This window comes from Bombyx mandarina, chromosome 07 (assembly GCF_030267445.1).
Source record: "Bombyx mandarina strain Sakado chromosome 07, ASM3026744v2".
Classification (NCBI taxonomy): Eukaryota; Metazoa; Arthropoda; class Insecta; order Lepidoptera; family Bombycidae; genus Bombyx; species Bombyx mandarina.
The window spans coordinates 11,084,463-11,107,371 of NC_143214.1; the positions used below are offsets into that span (position 1 = coordinate 11,084,463).

The 22,909-nt window shown below is 38.2% G+C and overlaps 2 protein-coding genes across 4 annotated transcripts in view; one reads left to right on the forward strand and one right to left on the reverse strand.

Annotated features, from left to right (window-relative positions):
• The first annotated feature begins 3 nt into the window (after positions 1 to 3).
• Positions 4 to 17,541, forward strand: LOC114248299 (protein phosphatase methylesterase 1). Of its 2 annotated transcripts, XM_089728761.1 has the most exons (11): positions 18 to 198; positions 416 to 617; positions 2,443 to 2,552; positions 2,876 to 3,033; positions 3,801 to 3,881; positions 5,600 to 5,690; positions 7,499 to 7,564; positions 8,303 to 8,488; positions 10,558 to 10,715; positions 11,383 to 11,447; positions 12,357 to 17,541. In XM_089728761.1, the coding sequence occupies exons 1-11, from the start codon at positions 125 to 127 to the stop codon at positions 12,456 to 12,458; spliced, it is 1,293 nt and encodes a 430-aa protein (XP_089584887.1). In that variant the 5' UTR covers positions 18 to 124; the 3' UTR covers positions 12,459 to 17,541. The 2 variants fall into 2 exon arrangements, with proteins under 2 accessions (XP_089584888.1, XP_089584887.1); XM_089728762.1 differs by lacking the exon at positions 3,801 to 3,881 and having other exon boundaries at positions 4 to 198.
• A 268-nt stretch (positions 17,542 to 17,809) lies between these two features.
• MICU3 (Mitochondrial calcium uptake 3) overlaps positions 17,810 to 22,909 on the reverse strand; it is a 129,048-nt gene continuing 123,948 nt past the window's right edge. For both annotated transcript variants that reach the window (XM_028181497.2, XM_028181498.2), the window contains 4 exons: positions 22,485 to 22,599; positions 21,764 to 21,991; positions 21,066 to 21,223; positions 17,810 to 20,664 (listed from right to left, as the gene is read on the reverse strand). In XM_028181497.2, coding sequence (XP_028037298.1) covers positions 20,593 to 20,664; positions 21,066 to 21,223; positions 21,764 to 21,991; positions 22,485 to 22,599 — 573 coding nt within the window. In that variant the 3' untranslated portion in view covers positions 17,810 to 20,592. The remainder of the gene's footprint in view (positions 20,665 to 21,065; positions 21,224 to 21,763; positions 21,992 to 22,484; positions 22,600 to 22,909) is intronic.

A 22,909-nucleotide genomic window follows, 5' to 3' on the forward strand; every position in this document is an offset into this window, starting at 1 on the left:
AAGAAACGCTTCGGATTTTTGACAGCTAGATAAAATGTCGGCGTTCGAGTAAATGTCATCTGTGCTGTTTGTTTTCGAAAATTGTTGAATTATAGCAAAACAACAGGTTACTTAAAGTAAAACCATGTCGACATTGCAAAAGACAATTATGAAAAGTAAACTGCCACCAAGATGTCCTAAAACGTCTGGTGTATCCAAGTATGTTTGACATTCCGCTTAGAATATCTTGAAATTTGACAGACTTCTCTGAGTATTAAATTTTAACTGTGTATTCTAATTAAGAATTCGATTAGAAATCTTCAGTAATCTAACGAAAAACACTAGTTCATAAACCATAAATAAAATGTACTGTTTTTTTCTTAAAATTTCAGCAACAAATTATTATTGCGGTTTTTCAAATTCAATCGTATCTCAGGTTGGCGCCTTTCGGTGCTGGGCGCCGTAAAGACTATACACCAGTATCTTGGAAGCAGTATTTTGAAAGGTTTGTTGATGTGGAAACCGATGGAGGAACTTTCCGGGTGTACCTGTCTCCGGAGCCCGATCACCCTCAAAGACCTAGATTTGTAACTCTTCATGGAGGAGGATACTCGGGACTCAGCTGGGCATTGTTTACTGTAAGTTTTGAAATGTTTTGTTAATTACCCATCAGAAAAAATGTAACAACTTATGAATCCTTGTTTACCATTAAGTCGTGGTATTTTTTTACTTATATATAGTTTAATATGGGATATTAAAAGCTTCAAAATGTTTTTAAGCTGTCCTAATGTCGAAAAGGAACTCTTTAGCATAATCATGACACAATATTCAATAGTTAAGCTAACCATAAATACTTAACATGGATAAAGTCCTGTTGCACTATGGTTGGCCTGCCTTTTGTACTATGGTTGGTAATGAATTCCAGTAATGCCCTCAGTATTTCTGAATAATACTATAGTGCATTTGTTATAAGATTCATATTGCTATGTGTTTTAATGTGTTTATATTTGTTTGGCTTATATAGGATGGAGGGAGTTTTTGACTGATAGATATAATGATATTTAATACACTATTATTTCTTGGTTTAAATATTTAGGGTGTATATTAAGTGGTGGTGCCTTGTAATCAATATAATATGGGACTTTTGAAACGAATGGATTAGTGGATGACATAACAAAATTACATAGTGTGGTCACACCACAGCTTTGTTAATGTTGATTTGAATACTATTTAATATTTATGGACATTTTACTACTTAGACTCCAACTCCAACTTACTACGAGAGATTAGTCTTCACATCTAAAAGGATTTTTTTTTTTTTTTTTTTTCCGGGCCGAGGGCCGAACCTCCTACGAGGTCCCCGCGCCTAGGGGGCGCGCGGGGTATGTGAGACTCTACTATCTGCAGGTGTTGAGAGCAGACCGCGGGCCCAAGGAATTTAGGGCCCATCCACTAAACGACTCCCCTGCACTCTTACACCCGGCGTCCGATCTCCGTCCGGGGTCAAAACCCGGTCAGAGTAGGGGGGTTCCCGCGGTCAACACTACAACCAGACACGCGGCGCCACCCCGAGGACGCCCGACCGACGGGTCGTCGAGGCGATAGTCGACGACCAACGACGTCAGTCTCCGCGGTACGGCGGCCCTTCAGGCCGCCCGGGCGATGCCGCTGGTGTTCCGGGATACCCCGCTGGGCCAGAACCAGCCTGCCGGGTCGGAACGCGATACACCGCCGACCGGGTTGCTCTTCCACAGTATGTTCGGCGACGACAGCGACGACGAAAATGCGGACCGCATCGCAGTCCGCAGCCGCCGACGCGTCGTCCCGTCCTCCTGGTGCCAGCGCGCTAGAGTGACGGTAGCGTGCGGCGCAGTCTCAGCCCCCTTAGGTCGCCCCGTGACCATCACCGGGAGGAGACTGCCTCCTCATAGGGGCCGGAGCTGGACAAACGCCCTCCTCCGACCCCCGGCTCGACGGCGGCGGCACGGCGCCGAGAGGGAGGAAGAGTTCTCCCTCTCCCGTTCCGCCGCCTCCTTCTGCGAGATGGTGGACTCGCAGAAGTCGAGCATCGCCTGCCAGGACTCATCGTTGCCGAGCATCGCAGCCACGACGGTCGGAAGCGACAAGTCCGGTCCTATTTTTGCAACGAGGACGCGGCGCTGCTCCGCGAAAGCGGGGCAGCACGCGAGCGTGTGCTCCGTCGTGTCCTCGTTGCAGCCACTGCAATGGTGGCACTTCGGCGTCGGCTCCCTCCGGGCGACGAGGTGCAGGTAGCGACCGAAACAGCCGTGTCCCGTGAGCACCTGCGTCGCTCGGAAGGTGAGACGTCCGCGGTCGCGATTCACCCAGTCCGAGAGGACCGGGCGGATCGCCTCGACGGTCCGTCGCCCGTAGGTATCTAAAAGGATAGGTCAAGGCTTTATGTTCTAAAATCATTATCACATTTATTGTATTGTTTTACAGGAGGAAATCACAAACATGGTGCACTGCCAAGTTGTGTCAATAGACCTCAGGGGCCACGGTGAAACAAAAGCAAACGACTCTGATGATCTCAGCGCTGAAACATTGGTTAAGTGAGTATAATTAATTTTTAGTATCTATTTTCTAAGAATATGTAATAAAAATACCACATTATTAAAATGGTGATGAATAGAATCTTAGTTGTCTTTCATACAAAAAATAGCTCTGAAATAATATAATGAAAATAACAAGCACGAGATTACACAATAAAAGTGGTTTAAGTCATGTTTATGACTTGAGTAAATTAAAGATAATATTCTACATAATATATACTTCAGTTAGAAAACATAAAAATTTAAATTGTTTCATAAAAACATATATAAATACTCATAAGTTTTTATTGCTCTATTTTATCTTAAAACATTTTCGTTTCCAGAGACGTTGAACAAGTGCTACACAAGTTGTACGGTGATAGCTTACCACCTATAATACTGGTAGGACATTCAATGGGAGGAGCTATAGCAGTTAGGACTGCTCTCCTACCAACATTAGAACCATTTGTGCAGGGAATTGCAGTGATTGATGTAGTCGAGGGTAAGAAATTTTTGAAAGATTTATAATAACTTGAACTGTGAAAAAGATGCAACATTAGCATAGTTATCAAAAGGCTGCTTACATTTTGGTGTTTCATTTATTATGAATTTCTAATGGCTACGAGATTTACTTTAGGAGCTAGACTGCACTTTGTATTCAATACCATGCAGTTTTGTGATTATTTCAAAAGCTTAAATGCAGATGATCATGAAGTAGTATTGATTGCAAATGACTAGTAATTTACTGTCATCAATAAAGTTACTTTAACTATTACAGTAATTACTGAAATATATATGAGATAGAGAATTCAAATTACTTGTGATTTAAATTATGGTGCTTAGGATCATTTATAGGCAATAATTATTAGGAGCGCATTGACAACAATCAATTTTCTTTGAAACATGAAGTAATATAACACAAGATAATAGTCTAAACTCCACCAAAAATAAGGAAAAACACAATTCAAACCGGAACACAACGGCTTTGTACCAGACATAGGCAGGACAAGTGTATCAACCTCACAAGCAGACAATTGATTTGTATCGTTAAGCTTTGTGGGTCACATTATATTACACCAGGAGATATTTTATAGTGGAACTTGAAAGTTATTAACTACATTGCCATTCAATCTTGACCTACATAACTAAACTCATTACCTAATCTGTTAGAGCATGGATGATAGTAATTGTTCTTTTGTTACTTGTAAGATGATTATGAAGCTACCCTTATAGTACTTGTCATAATTATATCGAAGTTTCGTTCCGTAGGGATTCCACCAAACTGTACTGGAGCAGCCTGGTGGAGCATGCTCCACTCCTCTGGTTGTGAGGAGAGACAGTTGCCCGAGAGTAGGTCGCATGGATTCATATTATATAGGAAATGCTTTTAGTTACTCAAAGTCAGTTGATTTCAGATATTATTGAAAGGCATTATCATAAACGTGATTGCCCAAAATAAATTCTCTTAGTATAAGTTTCCAAACATACAGTCAAATTAAGAAATTCTCACGGATCGTTTGGAACCTCTGGGTCTGCGGAGGGACTTCGGTTCCCTCTGTATTTGGTACTGTATGTTCCATTGGGAGCGCTCAGAGGAATTGTTTGAGATGATTCCCTCATCTCTTTTTTATCATCGTACCTCCCGCCATCGGAGAAGAGTTCATCCATATTATTTGGAACCGCTGCGTTCATCGACAGTGCGTTTTCAGAGGTCTTTTTTGCGACGTACCATCAGGCTATGGAATGAGCTCCCCTCCACGGTGTTTTCCGAGCGCTATGACATGTCCTTCTTCAAACGAGGCTTGTGGAGGGTATTAAGCGGTAGGCAGCGGCTTGGCTCTGCCCCTGGCATTGCTAAAGTCCATGGGCGACGGTAACTACTCACCATCAGGTGGGCCGTATGCTCGTCTACCTACAAGGGCATTAAAAAAAATTTAAATTTATTAATTCTCTTAATTGGCTTTTAAAAGTTAATTTTTGTATTTAAATGGAGAAAACCGAGAGGCTGAATTGTTAAAATTATTTTACAAAATGAGAAACGAAATAAAATGTCTAGCTCCTAAAGGATTTTTAATAGTATTATCTAATAGCACTTTGTAAATAGAAGATCGAAAATTACTTTTTTTCTTGCTTTTCTTTTCACAAACTTACTCAGACATTTATTTGGCATATTTTTGTGTTCTGTCGCCTTCTTCACATCAAGAACAGAACTTGAGATTGTTCGGTTTGAAAATTAAGGATACAGTTATTGTGATCAGAATATGGTGCTGCAAAACGTTTCCTCCCAGGATTTAAAGATATCTTTTTGAATGTATGATATTTATTAATCTTATAATAGTTAATTAACTTCAGTTTAGATATTATTAAACTTATATGAGGATGACAATGTTACCATGTTAAGAGTAATAACAGTTTAAAATAATAGTTAAACAACAGAATTGTATCTTTACTATGAAATCAATTCTTATCTTGTAGTAACGAATGAAACAACTAAATAAATGGAACAAAATTATGTTATTTAAAATGTATTTAAAACTAAAGATTATGAACAATTTATCAAACTATGGTATCTACTAACAATTTATTAATCAATAAATTGAATCTACTAATGAATAAATTAAAAATTTGGCAAACTCCCAGTCTGAGTAAATTATTAGTTAGTACATAGAGTGATACATCCATATCGACGCTTGAAAGGCAAACGTGACTAAGCGACAATGCGTGAACTTTCCAGTAGACTAATTTAAAGTTGAAATACCTGAAAAAAATCTATTTTAACGAATCTAGCTGTAGGATTGAAATGATTTTAATAGACCTAGAAATATATATTTTTTTGCGCATCGAATATGGTTATTGCCTATCATTTATATACAAAGCAGTTATTGTCGCTTAGTCACGTTTGCCTTTCAAGCGTTGATATGTTAGTAAAAAAAATATATTTAAATGTATTTTTATGCACCCACAGTTTTATCAATTGTTTTAAATTTACCAACCATACTGGGATTTAACGTCTCCGCTGCCAGTCTTCCCGTGATAACATATTTTAATTCTTGTGATCACATCATCAGGCACCGCCATGGACGCACTGGCCAGTATGCAGAGCTTCCTGCGAGGCAGGCCAACTCATTTTAAAAGCATCGAACACGCCATCGAGTGGTGGTGAGTTCTTATCCCAGGATATCATCGTCAAACCAAAATCTGCTATGTGCAATTTTTGAGCGTTTTACTTTTTCACCTTTTAGTATAGTTCACAGCCCTATATACCGTATAAAAAAAACTGTTATTTGTCTATAGCTTTAATATTTATCTATAGCTTTCATTTGATCATAATTCATCAATTCAGTTCTTAAAAATTCACCTTCATATAAATTTTTATACGAAAATGCTTTTACTCGTTAATTCAAAATAGAGTTTTTGCACATAGCAGATTTTGGTTTGACAGCGACGACATAGTAGTTGAACAATTTATTATTTAATTTATGGCATCACTGCAGTAGGGTAGTTGATAATTTCTGCCAGTGATTTAGTTTTTTATTTATTAGGTTTAACTTATTTAAAAAAAAAAAAAAAAAAAAAACAAGAATGCACCCTTTTGGGTGTGAACACATCTTGCTTAAGAGCAGTTGTGCATAACATAAAAATATTGATAACTAATATTAAAACTAAGAGAAACAAAAAAAAAGCTGCAAATAAAAACCTACCAAAAAGAATCAACAATAAAAAAAGAGGGACATTAATGTTCAATAAAAATCAAATGTAATATGTAATAAAAAAACGATTTGGCTTTAATTAAGATTCTATTGTAACTTTACTGAGTGGTAATAGTTATATTATGTGCCTCCATCAGGTAGGTGTAGGTATCTTCAAGCCTTTTCTGTTGTATAGCTCTGCTTGTAAATTGTTAAGTGATTATCAGGAGTCCATAAATTATACAAATGCAGCTGATTATTTTGAGCAATGAGTTTGAACTCGCAAAATAAGCAGAGACTGACTACATCATTCATCATCATTATCCTGCCTTTCTCCCAGTCACCTGGGGTTGGTATAACATGTTTTCTCCTTCCATACTCCTCTATCATATACCATTTCTTCGCTCACACCCCTCTTACACATATCGTCTTTCACGCTATCCATCCATTTCTTCTTAGGTCTTCCTCTTCTTTTATGTCCTTCCACATTCATAGTTAAAATTCTCTTACCAACCTCATTTTCATTTCGTCTCATCACATGTCCATACCATCCCAAACGCGCACTTCTCAGATTCTCTGTCACAGGTGCCACTTTCAGACTTAAGAATGGATAGAATACGGAATGAATATGTTAAAGGTAACATATTCATTCCGTATTCTATCCATTCTCGTTACTCCACACATCCATCCCAACATTCGCATCTCTGCTGCATGAAATCGCCTTTCATCCTACCTTTGTACTTTTTGGCGGGAACGCGAGGAGTGAAGTTGTGTGATTTGTTTTATTTTGTCTATTTAGTGTTTCTTCAGGTTTTAATGTGTAATAACGGTGGTTTATTAACTGTTTCATATCTGTGAAAGTGCACAAATGTGGGAAAATGAAAAAAAGCCGCTGGACGTAGCTTCTCGGGATCCTCCAAAAGGTCCACTGAAAAAATTTTAGTAAATGGCCACCATTTTACTGAGATTATATTTCATCTCATATCATCTCACCTCATTTCATTTAATTTTATCCCAGTTGATTAATGTCTCAAATTAATCATCTTCATATCATTTCACTTCACTCCATATTATCATTTTTTATAAAGATAAGCAAATAAATTAAAATAAGACATGACCTAAAAGGTCTTAGTTACCAGGTCATAAAATCCATTAAAAAAATTAAAAAAACCTTCCTAGGTTTGTGTGTGTGAGAGGGACTAGTGTTTGTATTAATATTGTTATCATTAAGCTCCCATTGTGTTGTTTGTGTTGTTCAGTTTGTGCTTTTTGTTTCAGCGTGAGGAGTGGTCAGGTGCGCAACGTGGACTCCGCCAAAGTGTCGATGCCGGGACAGATCGTCAAGTTAGTCGCTTTCCGTTCCTTATCACGTCACGTTGGAAGCTGGCTTTATCGAGTATACGTTAAAGAGTATACGTATTTGTGGATCACGGGAGCTTGCGGGCTATCTAGGAAGCCCACTGGGTTTCTCGCCGGATCTTCTCAGTGGGTCGCGTTTCCGATCCGGCGGTAGATTCTGCGAAGCACTGCTCTTCTTAAAGAAGCTCAGCCTGACAGTGTCAGAACTCAGGGTACAAATGGCGCAGATGTATTAGGGGGACCGCCCCCAGTTCAAGTGGGATAAGGAAAAAAGATGTTTAGTTGTGATGAGTTCTCGGGTTGAGTTTCAGTGGTGAAAAGACGGAACCGATGGGGGGCAGACAGATTGCTCCCCTCCTTTTTAATACGCTTTTATTAGCTTGACAAATAAATAATAGTTTAAAAAAACTAACAAAATACGCTTTTATTTATTCCAACTAAAAGATAGAAAGTAAATTTTAATAAATTTGAATTAAAAATAGTGTAAGAAAAAATTATTTTATTGTAAAAAAAGCGAGGGGTGCATGGTATCAGTAGTTATAAATATTTTATGAACAGATATGAGTAGAAGAGTTACTTTGATAATATTATGAAAAGCACACCACGCTTTTTTTTAAATTTATTTTTAATTTTTTAGTTGTATTTTCTATAAAAGCGTATTGTGTTAGTTTTTTTAAACTATTATTTATTTTTATTTATTAATATTTTCTGATGTTGCTGCAGCTGCGAGACGGGCCTCCTGGCTACGAACGAGGTGGAATCCTATCAGCCGGTCGAGGATCTGGGTGAGGCGGGTCCGCGACACGACGCTCCACATCACGACAGCATCCTGGAGGAAGAGGGAGCCGAAGGGGAGGGGATGCAGCATCACTTCGCCAAGCCGGCTGTCACCGGAGATCGTGGCATGAAGTGAGCTTTGCGAGTCGTTATAGGGTTCTGGTATGGGTAGGACCTTGCAACATTTACTGGTGGTAGGACCTCTTGTGAGTCCGCGCGGGTAGGTACCACCACCCCGCCTATTTCTGCCGTGAAGCAGTAATGCGTTTCGGTTTGAAGGGAGGGGCAGCCCTTGTAACTATACTGAGACCTTAGAACTTGTGTCTCGAGGTGGGTGGCGCATTTACGTCGTAGATGTCTATGGTCTCCAATAACCACTTAACACCGGGTGGGCTTTGAGCTCGTCCACCCATCTAAGCAATAAAAAAAAACATTTGTCCGCTCTGAAGTCTTGATGTGTTTTGTTTGGCTGTGCACTGTATTGTCCCCGCGAGAGTGTGGCGGGTCTACGAGGGAGTTCCCGGATAACAGAGAGCAGCGTTCTCTGACCACTAGACCGGCGTCTACTGGCGTTTGGGCGTATTGTGAATTCGCATTAGTGGGTATCTTGTCTATTTCTGCCCAGTTATGGTGTCATATATGGCTTAATAATCTAACACATGACTTTTTGGCGGGAACGTGAGGAGTAAAGTTGTGTGATTTTGTTTTATTTTGTCTATTTAGTGTTTCTTCGGGTATAAATGTGTAATAACGGTGGTTTATTAACTGTTTAATATCTGTGAAAGTTCAAAATTGTGGGAAAATGAAACAAAAGCCGCTGGACGTAACTTCTCGAGATCCTCCAAAAAGTCCACTGAAAAAATCTCAGTAAATGACCACCATTTTACTGAGATTATATATTTCATTCCATATCATCTCATCTCATTTTATATTATTTCATCCCAGTTGATTATTGTCCCAAATTAATCATTTTCATTTCATTTCACTCCATGTTATTATTTTTCATAAAATTAAGAAATATATTAAAATAAGACATGACTTAAAGGTCTTGGTTACCAGGTCGTAAAATCCCTTAAAAAAAATACATTATATATCATTACAATTTTTTCCTACTAAGTGTCTGTTGCAAAGGCTTATTAATCAGCAGTCTCTCGATCAGTGGTCCCTCGACCTTGTTGTTCTCTCTAGACTTGCGCAAAACATCACTTGCCAATGTAATGTGATATGACATCACTTTTACAGACAGGTGATATTACTCGAAAACATTACACATCACTCTTAACATTACTCGGTGCGTTCAATAGATACTGTGACGACGAATACATTGTATCTATACACCCGAATCATTACTTAAGTGATGTGTTCATACACATCACTTAGGTAATGATTCGGGTGTGTCATTACAGTGGTGTATTACAATACAAAGTATGAACTTTGTATTGTAATACACTGTTATATTACTTGACAGAGATTGATTTACTTAATAATATAATAATTTTATTTTTTACTTAATATAATTTATTGCGGGATGAACGGATTTCATATGGCGACTTAGACTGCAAATTGAGCTCGACAATAATGTTAATATACGAGAGCAGTAGATGCATTGTTTCGGCGCGGTCTCCTCAAAATGCATCCAAAGAGGACTGTACTTTCATTTAGACGCCGTTCTTTCTTTCACTTATTAAACACGCATTAAAACAAATAATAAAACTATTTTCAAACAAGTGCTGAAGTAATTCAAACACAAAAATGAATATGAAATATTACTAAACAATTACGAGCGACTAGCGATTTTACAAAAGTTGCGAATTAAAAATTAAGTAACTACTTGCGGGGAACTACTGGCTGGCCGCATGAAAAATATAAACACAAATACCTATATTAAAATTCAGACGTACCATAGGTATAAAAATGTACCTAGCGGCCAGGGCATACGGTTCAAAATCACTAGGAATAATTCCGTGTCGCTTGCTCATTTATTTTGGTCGATCGGTCTGTCTCGCTCGCTCGGTTCCGTTCGTGTACTAAGCAACATTACACGACAAAGAAAGAAACATGTTGGGTGATAGTGTGATGTTTGTTTCCTTCGCGTAATGTGTGATGTTGCATTACATCGTAGAGTAATATTACCGGAGTAATATCACTCGCATTACTTACACATGTCTAGTTCTCTCTCGATCAGTAGTTGTTCGTCGCAGGTACCGGTGGCGCATCGCGTTGGCGGGCACGGAGCGGCACTGGGCGGGCTGGTTCCGCGGCCTCTCCGCCGCCTTCCTCGCCGCGCGCGCGCCCCGCCTGCTGCTGCTCGCCTCCGTGGACGGACTCGACCGGGAGCTCACCGTGGGACAGATGCAGGGTCAGTGCAACACGATATCGTATCTTGTTAATGTCCATAACGCGATTCAGGGCTATTACTGGTGGTAGGAACTCTTGTGAGTCCGCGCGGGTAGGTACCACCGCCCCGCCTATTTCTGCCGTAAAGCAGTAATGCGTTTCGGTTTGAAGGGCGGGGCAGCCGTTGTAAACTATATTTGAAACCTTAGAACTTATATCTCAAGGTGGGTGGGGCACTTACGTTGTAGATTTAGCAAGAGAAATACGAGAACGTCTAACAACTGTGTAACATTTCGTCACCGCGATTTAGGAATTGTTGAATTTACGTGCAGCGACATCTGTTGATAACAAACTAAATAGAAAAATAAAAGTATCTCAGGTCGCTCCGAAAGCCGTATGCTCGTGCGACTACAAGGGCAATAAAAAAAGACATCGTGGACCGTCGTATCTTGTTAATGCCCATAGCGCCATTCAAGGTTTTATCAGATCTTACAATTCCATGACGACATATCCCCCAAGAAATGACATTGAATTCACCCAGTCACTTTTATGCAATCCATGAATTTCAATTTAATTTTTGTTTAATAATTTTCTTTTTTGGCGTATCTGAAAACATCATTTTGGCCCAAAATGTCGCATGAGAGATTTTAAATTTGCAACGACGACACGTAAATGACATTTGCTTTCAGGTAAATTTCAAATGCAAGTGCTAACTCGCTGCGGGCACGCCGTGCACGAGGACACACCGGGCGAGGTGAATATTTCACACGAACATTTATTTCACTAGCTATCTAATTCATTCATATAGCAACACTGCACAAATGCCATAGACATCTTGCAAGCTGTCAAGTGTCAAAGTGTCAAACCATGCTGTCTGTCAATTATGGAGGGTAGAGAGATAAGGAGAACCGTCTCTGTGTGTAAAAAGTGTCCCTTAAATCTGCTAAATAAGGGTGCGCTACAGGACGAAAGTTCTTTTGTAGTGCTTACAGTTCTATAAGCACTACAAAATCACAAAAACGTATTTTATTTAAAGCCGATAAGAAAATGCAATCGATGTCTCCACGTTTTACTACAGCAATTATTTTAGGTTATATTGACGAAATTAGTTTGGACTACGTAAACATGTGAGGTCTTGTATATTACACTGTCACTAACTACTCTACTCATTAAATATATTAAATTTCCTAACTCAGCATACTTCAATCAGTTAGCAATTGCTCAATTCATATCATACCCTTCGCCTATGCTAGCGCCATTCTGAAGGATGCTTGAACTGTTATTTAGTGCTGAAAGTGGGACATTTTTTCAAACTTCAATGTAAATGTCGGCAGTTCGATCGTACGTGATGAAGGTTCTCTTATTTTTGAAACGTCGACTGCTCCTGCCTTCAAAATCAAGATGTCAGATGTTTCGATATTTTTTTAACCGATAACGTCACAGCTTTACGCTGAGTACTAAAAAAAAAAGAAGATTGGCTTAAATAGCGCCCTTCTGTCGTGAAACCTGCGTGCCCGTTTGCAAAGTCAGGGGAGCCGTTGTACTATAAAGTTAGACCTCATGTCTCAAGGTCAGGTCAGGATCAGGTCTCAGTAACCACGAGGGGGTCCGTGAGCGAATGTCCTCTGGCGTTCCCTGGGTCACCGGCGTGCCCATGTTGCAGGTCGCCCGGGTGATAGCCGCCTTCGTGCTGAGGCACCACATCACCACGGCGACCGATAATGGGGAGCTCATGAACATAGCGTCGGGCCCGCCCGGTTGTTGAACGCGCCACACGTAGACATATTGTATAAGGCATTTTGTAATCCAACACCGAGAACATACTGTCTAGATTAGATTTAATAATGTTTAAGCTAATAAATTTAAAAGTTCCGCAACTATGAGTGACGTCATTTGTGGCCATAACGTTCGACGTGGTAACCATAGTTTGATACATTAATATAAATCATATCTAGAATAGAATTTGATTTAGATATGTCAATAATTAATATGCAATAAGGTAGTGATCTAATATTCGTTTAACTAAGGCCTTTTATAATAATTAATTATCTGGTTTGAAATCTTAAAATGTTATCATTTAAATTCGTGATAAAATTATCGAGGTTGGGGTGGAGATGTGAAATCGTTTAATTTATTGATCAAAATTATAATTGTGCAATCGATACCAACTTACATGTCGATCTCTGACAGTGGTATAACTAACCCATTCCATTCGCAGCGCCGTCAAGTGCGGACGTGTATTTGTTCGACCCGCCAATCGCTCGCGGTTTTGTTTCGTTAAACACATCGCTTTGCTCGATTGTTTTGCTGAAAACTCAACTGCCGTTCCCACGAAAAACGACCGCAACGATCAGCCAGCAATAGCGCTATGTAGCGTAGCGATTTCACACACACTTTCCGGCTAAGGTCAGTCATTTTCACGACTAAACCCCATGCCCAAGCCCAACAATCCAAGTGGATCCCATCCCGTTCTCCCGCAGCTGTCGATTTCACGATAGAGGCACTCCTTCTCACTGGACCATTCACCAGTGTCCTCGAACCCCTCACTCTCTCACATCGACACGTCGGTGTACCGCATTGAACTGACTGGACACCAGCCAATCTTCATCGCATCCGTATTCCCCGGAAAGGCACAACGCCTCATCGGAATTGCTGTCATTGAGGCTGGTTGGAGCAGCGTGCTTCGTAAGGAATGTCGACCTTCATGAAGACCTGTAATAAGATTCCTACAGTACCTAAGTATGTTGAACGGTCGGTTCGTTCTTTGTCGTTTATTTCGTGTATGTCTTTTAAGAAGGCATTGAAAAGAAATTACACCTGCCGGTCACGTTCGTCCTGGTTCCATTTCTATCCTTTTGTTTTGTTTCTTATCGAATCACCTGTCAAGTCTCTGTCTTAGTCTATGTCCAGTCATTGTGGGTCGTATGTCCTGTTAAAGAGGTTGCACGCCGCGTCATCCACACCTCCAGTACCAGAAAGCTGGTACTCAAGATGAGGAGTGTATGTACAATCTGCGCAGTTTCTTCGCCGGTCTTGTGTAGAGTCCATATCTGGTTCGGACTTAGCAACGCGAACCAGGTCGTCCTTACCAGGGAAGACTTGGTCGATCTGGCCAAGCGGCTACTGGTTGCGAGGTAGCTGACAGTCAACAACAAATACGACACCAACAATCTCCACTGGTCTCTCAGAATCTCTGTTCCATTTATAAAGTGGGTAAGTACTCCTTGACCCAGCGTTTCCAAGTTATGTCTGCAAGTCCATGAGATCTCTCCAAGTCCGTTTCAATAAGTCATGGCCTTTAAACGTTCGGAAACGATGGTCAATAAAGTCTGTCTGTCTTTGGTAGTAAAAAATCGTTCGACAAAAACAAGAAGTACGTATGTCAATGGTCTTGAATTCATCATGCAGTCCACCTCAGCCACGATTGTCACTAATGTCTGGTCGTTAGGGGTTCTGGTCTTGAGCGTTACCGGCAAGCTTGTTTTGACGAATCTTACGAGCTGTGGCTCTGAGTGGGTATGAGGTGCGTCAGGGGCTATGAATCGCCACTCCAACTGTCGGATGCAACCGAAAGTGACGAGTTCGTCTTTGTTGATAGCCTGTACAACTTGCTTCAGTTCACGGTCAGCCCCGCGAAAGGTAGTCGCATTGTCGCTGAAGATAATGCTTGGACAACCTCGTCGCGCAATCAGCTGTCTAAGGCTCATCAGCACGGAGTTGGTTGTCAGTGGGTCGCATATCCGATACGGTGGTAGATTCAGCAAAGCACTATCCTTACTAGGGTCAGTGGTGGCAAATCGGCAGGCTGAGCCCCGTCAGTTTGCATACACCTTAAGTGAACCTAATACAATCCCTAGATTCAATTTCTCTGTTTTTATAATATAACTATAAATAGTTCACAATTATTTTGGGTTAAATGAATTATAATTGATGGGCAATTGATATTTTTTATTAATATTGATTGATTATTGATAATAGTTATTAATTAATAATTGATGATTGATCGATAATAGAACGCAGAGAAATAAATATTAAAAATAATTTTTGAATCAAATCAATAACGAGCAAATTTTCATCTTATTTCTTAACAAAAAGATCTCATTTATGTATGAAAACAATCACAATGATCAGTATGTTAATGTATGAACTATGGTTAGCTCGTCACTATTTTGGCCCCAAATGACGTCAGATGTAATGATGATGCGTGCGGGACGAATTTGTAAAGTTTGCGCGGCGATTTCGAAAATTAACCGTCTGAGCTGGATTAATGGCGCAGAATCAAATAGATAACGAGTTAAGCGCGTGCAAAATTTGTATCACTCATGAGTGCTAACGGCTAGAGGTAGCACAAGTTCCTTTTAAATAATGTATAATCGATTTGAATCGACGAATCTTATGTGTAACAACAGGCAATGGAGCATAAAAACAAATCATTAGGGGTGGGTAGTTCTAACACCATTACCTACAACATACGGACAACTGATGATTTTTTAATATTAATAGAGAAAATATCGACTATAGATCTACATAAAACTAGCAGGTTTTAGATTAATGTTTAAGACTAACCGCTTTCGATTAATTAATCGACTTAATTTATCGATTTTATATTTGTATCGATGATCTCGAAAACGAATCTTATGATGCTAACAGTAAGTGTAGATTTCAATTTATTTTTTAATATAGGTACAATGTTATTTGTCTTATGTTGAAATACTAAATTCATAACGTGTTTCTTCTAAAACGAACAAAAGCGTCAAGATTACAATTATGCCTGTACATGTTATGTTATGTTAAATTTTGATCTTTAACTATGTAAAAGTGTATAGTTTAAGATAAATAAAAACAACACTAGATTATCGCTTGGGAAACTATTAAAATATAACATTGAAAGTATCAAGATTTTTCTCATATTATTGTAAAATATTGAAAGCATATTGAAATATCGAAGCAAGAACTGTAACTTTACATTATTATTTAAAATGGTTTCTGATAATACAACTTAACAAAGTAGAGACTTGGAGGAGCATGGTTCCTTTTTTCTCATCACGATACGATCATGTCTGTAACACGCGATTGAAATTTTTTGGATTTCACATAGCGCGCATTGTAACGCAATTCTAAATCGATTGTCGCCTCCGGTCATTGACCTCGTATGCCTTCGCTGTGTATGTAATATAAACTTGTTAAAACCCAGTACATTTTTATGCTTAGATCAGTATTTGTTTTTGTTTACGGACTCGTAGACGTCTACGGAGCACATGAAGACCTTGAGACGTGAGGTCTGAGCCCCAAATGAGGCTCAAATTGACGACAGCAAATAAATTAAAATTGAAGCATCAATGTAATCTGCTCTAGGAAATCAACATACTCCACTTTGACTTTTTATAATTTCTAAAATGGCTGACGAAAATCAGATAAGCAAGTTAAGTACAATTATGTGTATACATATATATATATACATAAATAAATAAATAATATATAGTGAATAGGAAATATCGGCGATTGGATGGGTTATGCAATAAACGCATTTGAATTCGCTTCGCTAACATTGTCTGCGATTTTAATAAGTTTTTTTTATGAAATTTCTAGGTCTAACTTTGTCCCTGTTTTTTTTTTTCTTTTTTTTTTTTTTTCTTTTCACATCTGTCGGTTGATGTCTTACGTATAAAAACAGAAATTAGGATTCATAAACTAATCCCAATTTCTGTTTTTTAGTTTAGAAGGTTTGCAATAATAAATTGTAATGAGTGTTGTGATTGAACTACGCGGACTATTTAAGCATATTCTGAAACTCACTTTCATTGTATTATTTATTGACGATTCAAATATTTTAAGGATTTCTTGTTCACGGACGACCACTAAGGTATTATTCGTGACCATTTGAGAATATATTAGCTAAGTTTTATATGAATTGAATAATTGCGTAGCCTTAAAAAGTAACGAAATTGAAATTATAAATTAGATAACTTAATTATTAAGTTTGATGCGTCATTTCGCTTCAGATTCTATTGTCGGTTTGGTATATATTGTTTTCTTTTTAAATATACTTAAATTTTAAGTTCACGTGCGATTTTGTTCCCGGTCTGCTCCGCTAATGGCGTTTTCAATAGTTTATTCAAACGGACTCTGAAGAATTTTTTGAAAGTTAAACTTAATTATAATAAATTATTAATATATTTTCTTCGTCCCAGTCACAACTTTTTGTTTGGACTGTCCAAGAGACAAAGAAGGTGTCTCTCAGACGCCTTCTTTGTCTATGAACTAATCGCATCTTTAAATTTAAAACTAGCAATTTCATTTGTTGGTTCTGAAGATGTCATTTTTTTTTTAAATATGGAGGGTAGAAGTTAGAAGCGCCATCTTGTATAGGGGACAATTTGAAAAGCTTTCCACCTGTAAACAGCTAGTTATCGTTGGAAGACTCACCGACACAGCGTTAGTGTAGGAAGTGGATAGGAATATAGCAGTTTTAAACAGAGAAGTGAGTTGGGTTAAAGTGAAGTGTGTTAGTTTATGACGCTGTTTTTTTTAATCTTTCCACTTGCTGCAGTGGCGCCACCTTAATTGTCTCCCTTTCAGCGATCTTTTTAGTACACTGAGATAGTGCTTCTTACTTCTAAACTCCATATTTAAAAAAAAAAACTTTTAGTTTTGTATTATACATTGAATGTCGATTCTGATTTTTGTTTTTTTTTTAAACTAATAAAATTTGATTTTCTTAAAAGCGCTCTTAAAGTCGGCCGTAAAAAGAAAACACACTTTTGGACGTGTCATGATTCTCTTTTATTATGAAGCTCCATGTATTAAATATTGATGAATAAAAATATGTATTGTCTGTACATAAATAAGTTTTGTGTTTTTATTTGTACTATAACTTGATCGAGGCGGGGAAACCTTCGTGGGATGTAACCGATAGCGCATCACACGGACTGTACGTGTACTCGATATCCCGACTTGTGGAATACAATAAACGGACAATTCTTTGTAAATTCATTGTCTCCAAATTGTGCCTATATTTTTTGAGGTGGAATTAATTATGAATAATTATCGCAACAATCGGCATCGCAACAATTAGGCCATCAACACGTCATTTCAGGACGAAGAAAAAAAACAAGATTTCGTAAAAAAATGTTTTTAATCACGTGCAAAGACAACTTCAACAAACTTTCTATATTTGGTTAATAACAACAGTTCATAGTTTGATAAAAAAACGGTTGATATTTATGATGGTTGTAATAATGGCTAATGGCAATATCGGGGTAACAACTAATCACACAACACAGCTTAAAACTTACAAACAAATGACTAGTGTGTAAATACAATGTGTTACTAGACTACAAGAATAAAACACGTGTAGTATTGCCAATAAAAAAACTACCCAACATGTGAAATATTAAGCTAGATTTTTTTACACTGCTTGAAAGTAAACGTAATTTTACAGATTTTTTAACCAGAATATTATTTAGAATATAATTAGAACTAATCTTACGGTCAAATCTCTAAGATCTTGAACTGTATTGAATATTTTGCTATCTACTGTCAAATTTTCTATCACAAAATATTTTTTCTATAAAAAATCAGAATTTATTCTATAGAAATTTGACAGTAGAATATCAAGATACTGACATCTCGACGAAATTACATCTTAGTATCTTAGTATTTCGTCACCAAGAAAATTTCATTATTCGAAACTTTAGAAATAATATAATGACAATAATAATCATGAGATTAAACAACATAAGAGCAGTTTTTAATTTTGTTTTTCGACTTTTGAAATCTTATTTATTAAATAAACTAATAAGAAAAATTAATTTTAACAATTGTTAACACAGAGACCACAAGCTTATGTTAAATTCTTAAGCAATTAGTTACAGTGACAAAGTACTTAACACATTCATAAAATTAAAAACGACATGAATACTGGCATTCTGTTTATTATAATTTAAAAAAAAAATAAGATTCATAAAAACCTGAAAGTAACATGAAAATAAATGTTTCTCTTGATTACAAGAAACTTTTAAATAAGCATTAAAATTAAATAAAAAGTTAAGCAACATTTATATTATTATAGTAACAAAATATGAGATAAATGAGAAAGGTAAAAAAAAATATTGCCAGATACTAGCATTATTGGAAATGTTAACCCATAGAGTTTTTATACATAGCTATAGTTTAGTTAGCAAAAATCTATTAAGAGGAAATAAAAAGGACTATAGATTGTAAATGTCTAGTCAGAATTATTGTTTACTTCACGGTGACAAAGCTATTGCTATTAATAAATTAAATTAATAGTTTAGTTACTCCAATAAGTTCCAAAAATTAAGTGCAATATTATGGAAACACGAGTTTTAGAATGACTTGGGTGCTATTTTCCGTAGTGAAAATAAATAGTAGATAAAAAGCTATCGTTGACACATTTTACAGGTACTAAAGATAAAATAAATACATGTTTGACCCGTAACAAGTTTCAACAAATAATATTTTCATTAGAAAATGTAATACGCAGTGACATAAGCGAGTTACAATTTCGATCTAATTCGTTTGCGAAAACCTTATTGAATTATTCGATTGTATTTTATCAACTAACAATGTACAGTTCAATGTGTCCATCCCTAGATTATTTAATTTCGTATTTCTTCAAGAACATGAAACAAAATTGCCAGTAATTTAATGGAAAATCATTAATTTCACAAGCCATAAAGATGTTCAATTCAAAACTTGATTGACTTCACCTTTATGAGGTATACATTTAACCCTATCTATTGAAAAATGAAGAAGAAATTTTTGATGAAAATATAATACAATAAATAAATATATTGAATACAAAAAAAATACGATCTTTATTTTACGCTACGCAAAAAACGCTGTTTTATAAATAAATTAGTAACAACAAAATCTCACTTCTTAAACGACTATTCTGTGTTATACGACATTAAATTATGGCGTTTGACGCTAGACAATCTCAGAGATGACTTACAGTCCACAGTAACTTTATGAAGCCATGGATACAACGATTTGTTTTGGGAAGTTTTCCATGTTTCAATAAGGTAATTTGATTTTTTCATTGAAATTAACTAACCTTGTTTGTAATTAAAAAAGGTAGAAGGATATAGCACCATCTCAGCGTATTAAAAAGTGCCCACTGAAAGAGAGCTAATTAAGGTGGCGCCACAGTAGCAAGTGGAAATATTTAAAAAACAGCGCCATAAAATATTACAGTAGGATACTAAATTAAGAAGGAAAAAAACGCTTCCTAGTTAAATAGTAATACAAATATATAGTTGAGATATACTGCATATTTTTTAACGACACAAGTCACGAAAAATATTAAATTTTTCAAAGCAGCACACTAAATTCTGATTAAAATTGCTATACTCATATAATTTCCATTTCCTACACTAGCGCTATTTTTGTGAATCTTTTAACAATAACTTGCTGTTTACAGGTGGAAAGCTTTTCAACTTGTCCCCTATACAAGATGGTGCTCCTTATTTCTATGCTCCATAATTGTACTAAATATTGAAATGCTAATTGTAACGAGATTGACATATTATGACATTATCATTGATCTGACACATCAATCTGTTTGTAAATCGCGACTATAGACAACAAAATGTTTCTGTAATACTATTTTTGTACTATGTATTATAGAATTCAAAAATTAAATTCTAGAATATTCGATAGATAATTTGAATGTAAGAAGGACTAGAACTCATCAGAACCTTTAAGCTCAATCATAAAATAATAATATTAAATATCTCACGATGATTTGATTCCAAAATCGAATAAAACAAAATTGCGAACTTAAAAACGAAAATTGAAATGATAAGTTAAATAAATTTTCTAAAGCATCATGCACAGATTAGTTAGGAGCAAGCAGTGCTGCCAGCCCCAATAATTTAGGCCACGCTTTTCATTTCCTGTTTGACGCAGGACTTGAAAGCTTCCCATCCTTCGTTCTTGGCGGACGACTGAAATATGTTCAATTAAATAATTATTGATTAAAATTTCAGAAGATTGATTCACAATATCGAGGTATTTATAGACGAGCTCATAGATGGCTTGCGTTAACACATTGTACGTCGGTGGCATCTGAGATATTTAAAGACTGAGCGCGTGTCGACCTCACAGTTCAACGCCCACCTGATGTTAAGTGGTCACCAGGATCTACAAGGTAAACGCCGCCACCCACCTTGAGATATAGGTTCTAAGGTCTCAGTATAGTTACACCGGCTGACCCACATTTCAAACCGAAACGTATTATTGCTTCACGGCAGAAATAGGCAGGGTGGTGGTACCTACCCGTGCGGACTCACAAGAGGTCCTACCACCAGTAAAAAATGTCGTATCGAGCAGACCGTCGTTGCGTTACCTTGAATCCCCGGTGCAGCCTGTCCTTCATGATGGCTATGAACTCCTTGTAGCTGAGCAGGCCGTCTCCGTCCGCGTCGAAGATCGCGAACACGGTGCTGACCAGGTGCTCCGACTGCCCTATGCCGGTGCATATCTTCACGGCGCGGTGGAACTCGTCTGAATTCGTCAAGAAAATTACAAGCGTTACTATTGTTACGCCGGTAAGAGTAACGCCATGTATCGCCGAAGGGCCTAGAACGCTCGAGAAGTACAACGCCATGTATTGTCAGATAGTGGCAACTACTACTAGAGATGTGTGGAATATTCTCGATAATTCTAGGGATGAGGCATCGGCTATAAAAACGTTGTAGGGATGGCACGCAGTCAGTCAGTAATCGGAACTACTCGAAGCGAAGTAGATAACGGATCACCTGAAGCGAAGCGGAACAAGCGAATTGAGAGTTTTAAAGTGTTTGTTGAGTGAATATCGTATATGTATCAATAAACAGACATGTAGAAACCTAGGCAGATTGGAAACAAACTTGCTTATCGAACCCATGACACTTGCACCTGTGGTCAGGAGCGCTCACCACTGCAGTACCGAGTACATGCACCTATGGAGAGGAGCGCTCACCACTGCAGTACCGAGTACACGCACCTATGGTCAAGAGCGCTTACCACTGCACCGCCGACATGCCCTACAACACTATGCCCTACCTTTGGATATAGGGTGATCGGCCAGCGTGTACATCCTCATCGCGATGCTAAAGTCCTCGAGGTTGTTCAGGAACTGGCAGAACGTCTTGAACTCCTCGAAGGTGATCCCGCGCTCGTGCTTCATCCTGTCCAGCAGGCGGTCCAAGTACATGTCGTACTCGTCCGTGTCTAGATACGTGTACCGGAGCAGGATCTTCGCGAAGTCCACTTCTGATATGGTCTCGTGGCCTAGCGCCAAATTTGAGTGCATTTAGTGTATCGACCATAATTCTTTATTGTTATTTGATATCATTAATTTTTTTATGGCTTAGATGGATAGACGAGCTCACAACCTGGTGTTAAATGGTTACTGTAGCCCATGATATCTACAGCATAAATGCCGCCACCCATCTTGAGATATGAGTTCTAAGGTCTCAGTATAGTTACAACGGTTGCTCTACCCATCAAACCCAAACGCATTACTGCCTCACGGCAGAAATAGGCAGGGCGGTGGTATCTACCCGTGCGAACTCACAAGAGGTCCTACCACCAGTAACATACGTACGTATACCACCAACATACGTGAGCTTCTTTGACTGGTTATTTGGGCCCATACCTAACGACCCGTTACAATGTCAATAGCTGCCCAGAATTAGGCAGGAGTGTGATACCTACCCACACTTATATCAAAATAGAAAAGGACGTACAATTCTAGAGCAATAACGAAAGGCCTTGTTTTTACCTTTGGCAAACTCTTGGAACTCCAACTCCAGCACTTCAGATTGTAGATTCTCCATGAACTGCTTGAAGCCCTCGAAATTGAGGTCGTTGTTACCTTTCTTGCCGAAGAAGTGGATCTGTCGGAGAAGGATATAGACGAGAGTTAAGAGAAAACCGATAGGTTATCAACATATAGGTATATGCGACCCAGGCAAAAATATGTCTTATCGGATCCTCTGGATCTCTGAATCGGTAGGTAGCGGTTTGGTCGGTAGGTGGCGGCTTGGCTCTGCACCAAGAATTGCTGAAGTCCCTGGGCGACAGTAACCATTCACCATCAGATGGGCCATATGCTCGTCAGCCTACAAGAGCAATAAAAAACATTTAAAAAAAACTAGCCCATAGACACAGCCCACTGAGTTTCTCGCCGGTCTTCTCAGTGGGTCG

Excerpts from the sequence above, each read along its gene's own strand:
- LOC114248299 (XM_089728761.1), top strand. The coding sequence starts at position 125 with ATGTCGACATTGCAAAAGACAATTATGAAAAGTAAACTGCCACCAAGA. Across the intron at positions 199-415 it reads AAAACGTCTGGTGTATCCAA|GTTGGCGCCTTTCGGTGCTG; the intron begins GTATGTTTGACA and ends ATCGTATCTCAG. Across the intron at positions 7,565-8,302 it reads ATGCCGGGACAGATCGTCAA|CTGCGAGACGGGCCTCCTGG; the intron begins GTTAGTCGCTTT and ends ATGTTGCTGCAG.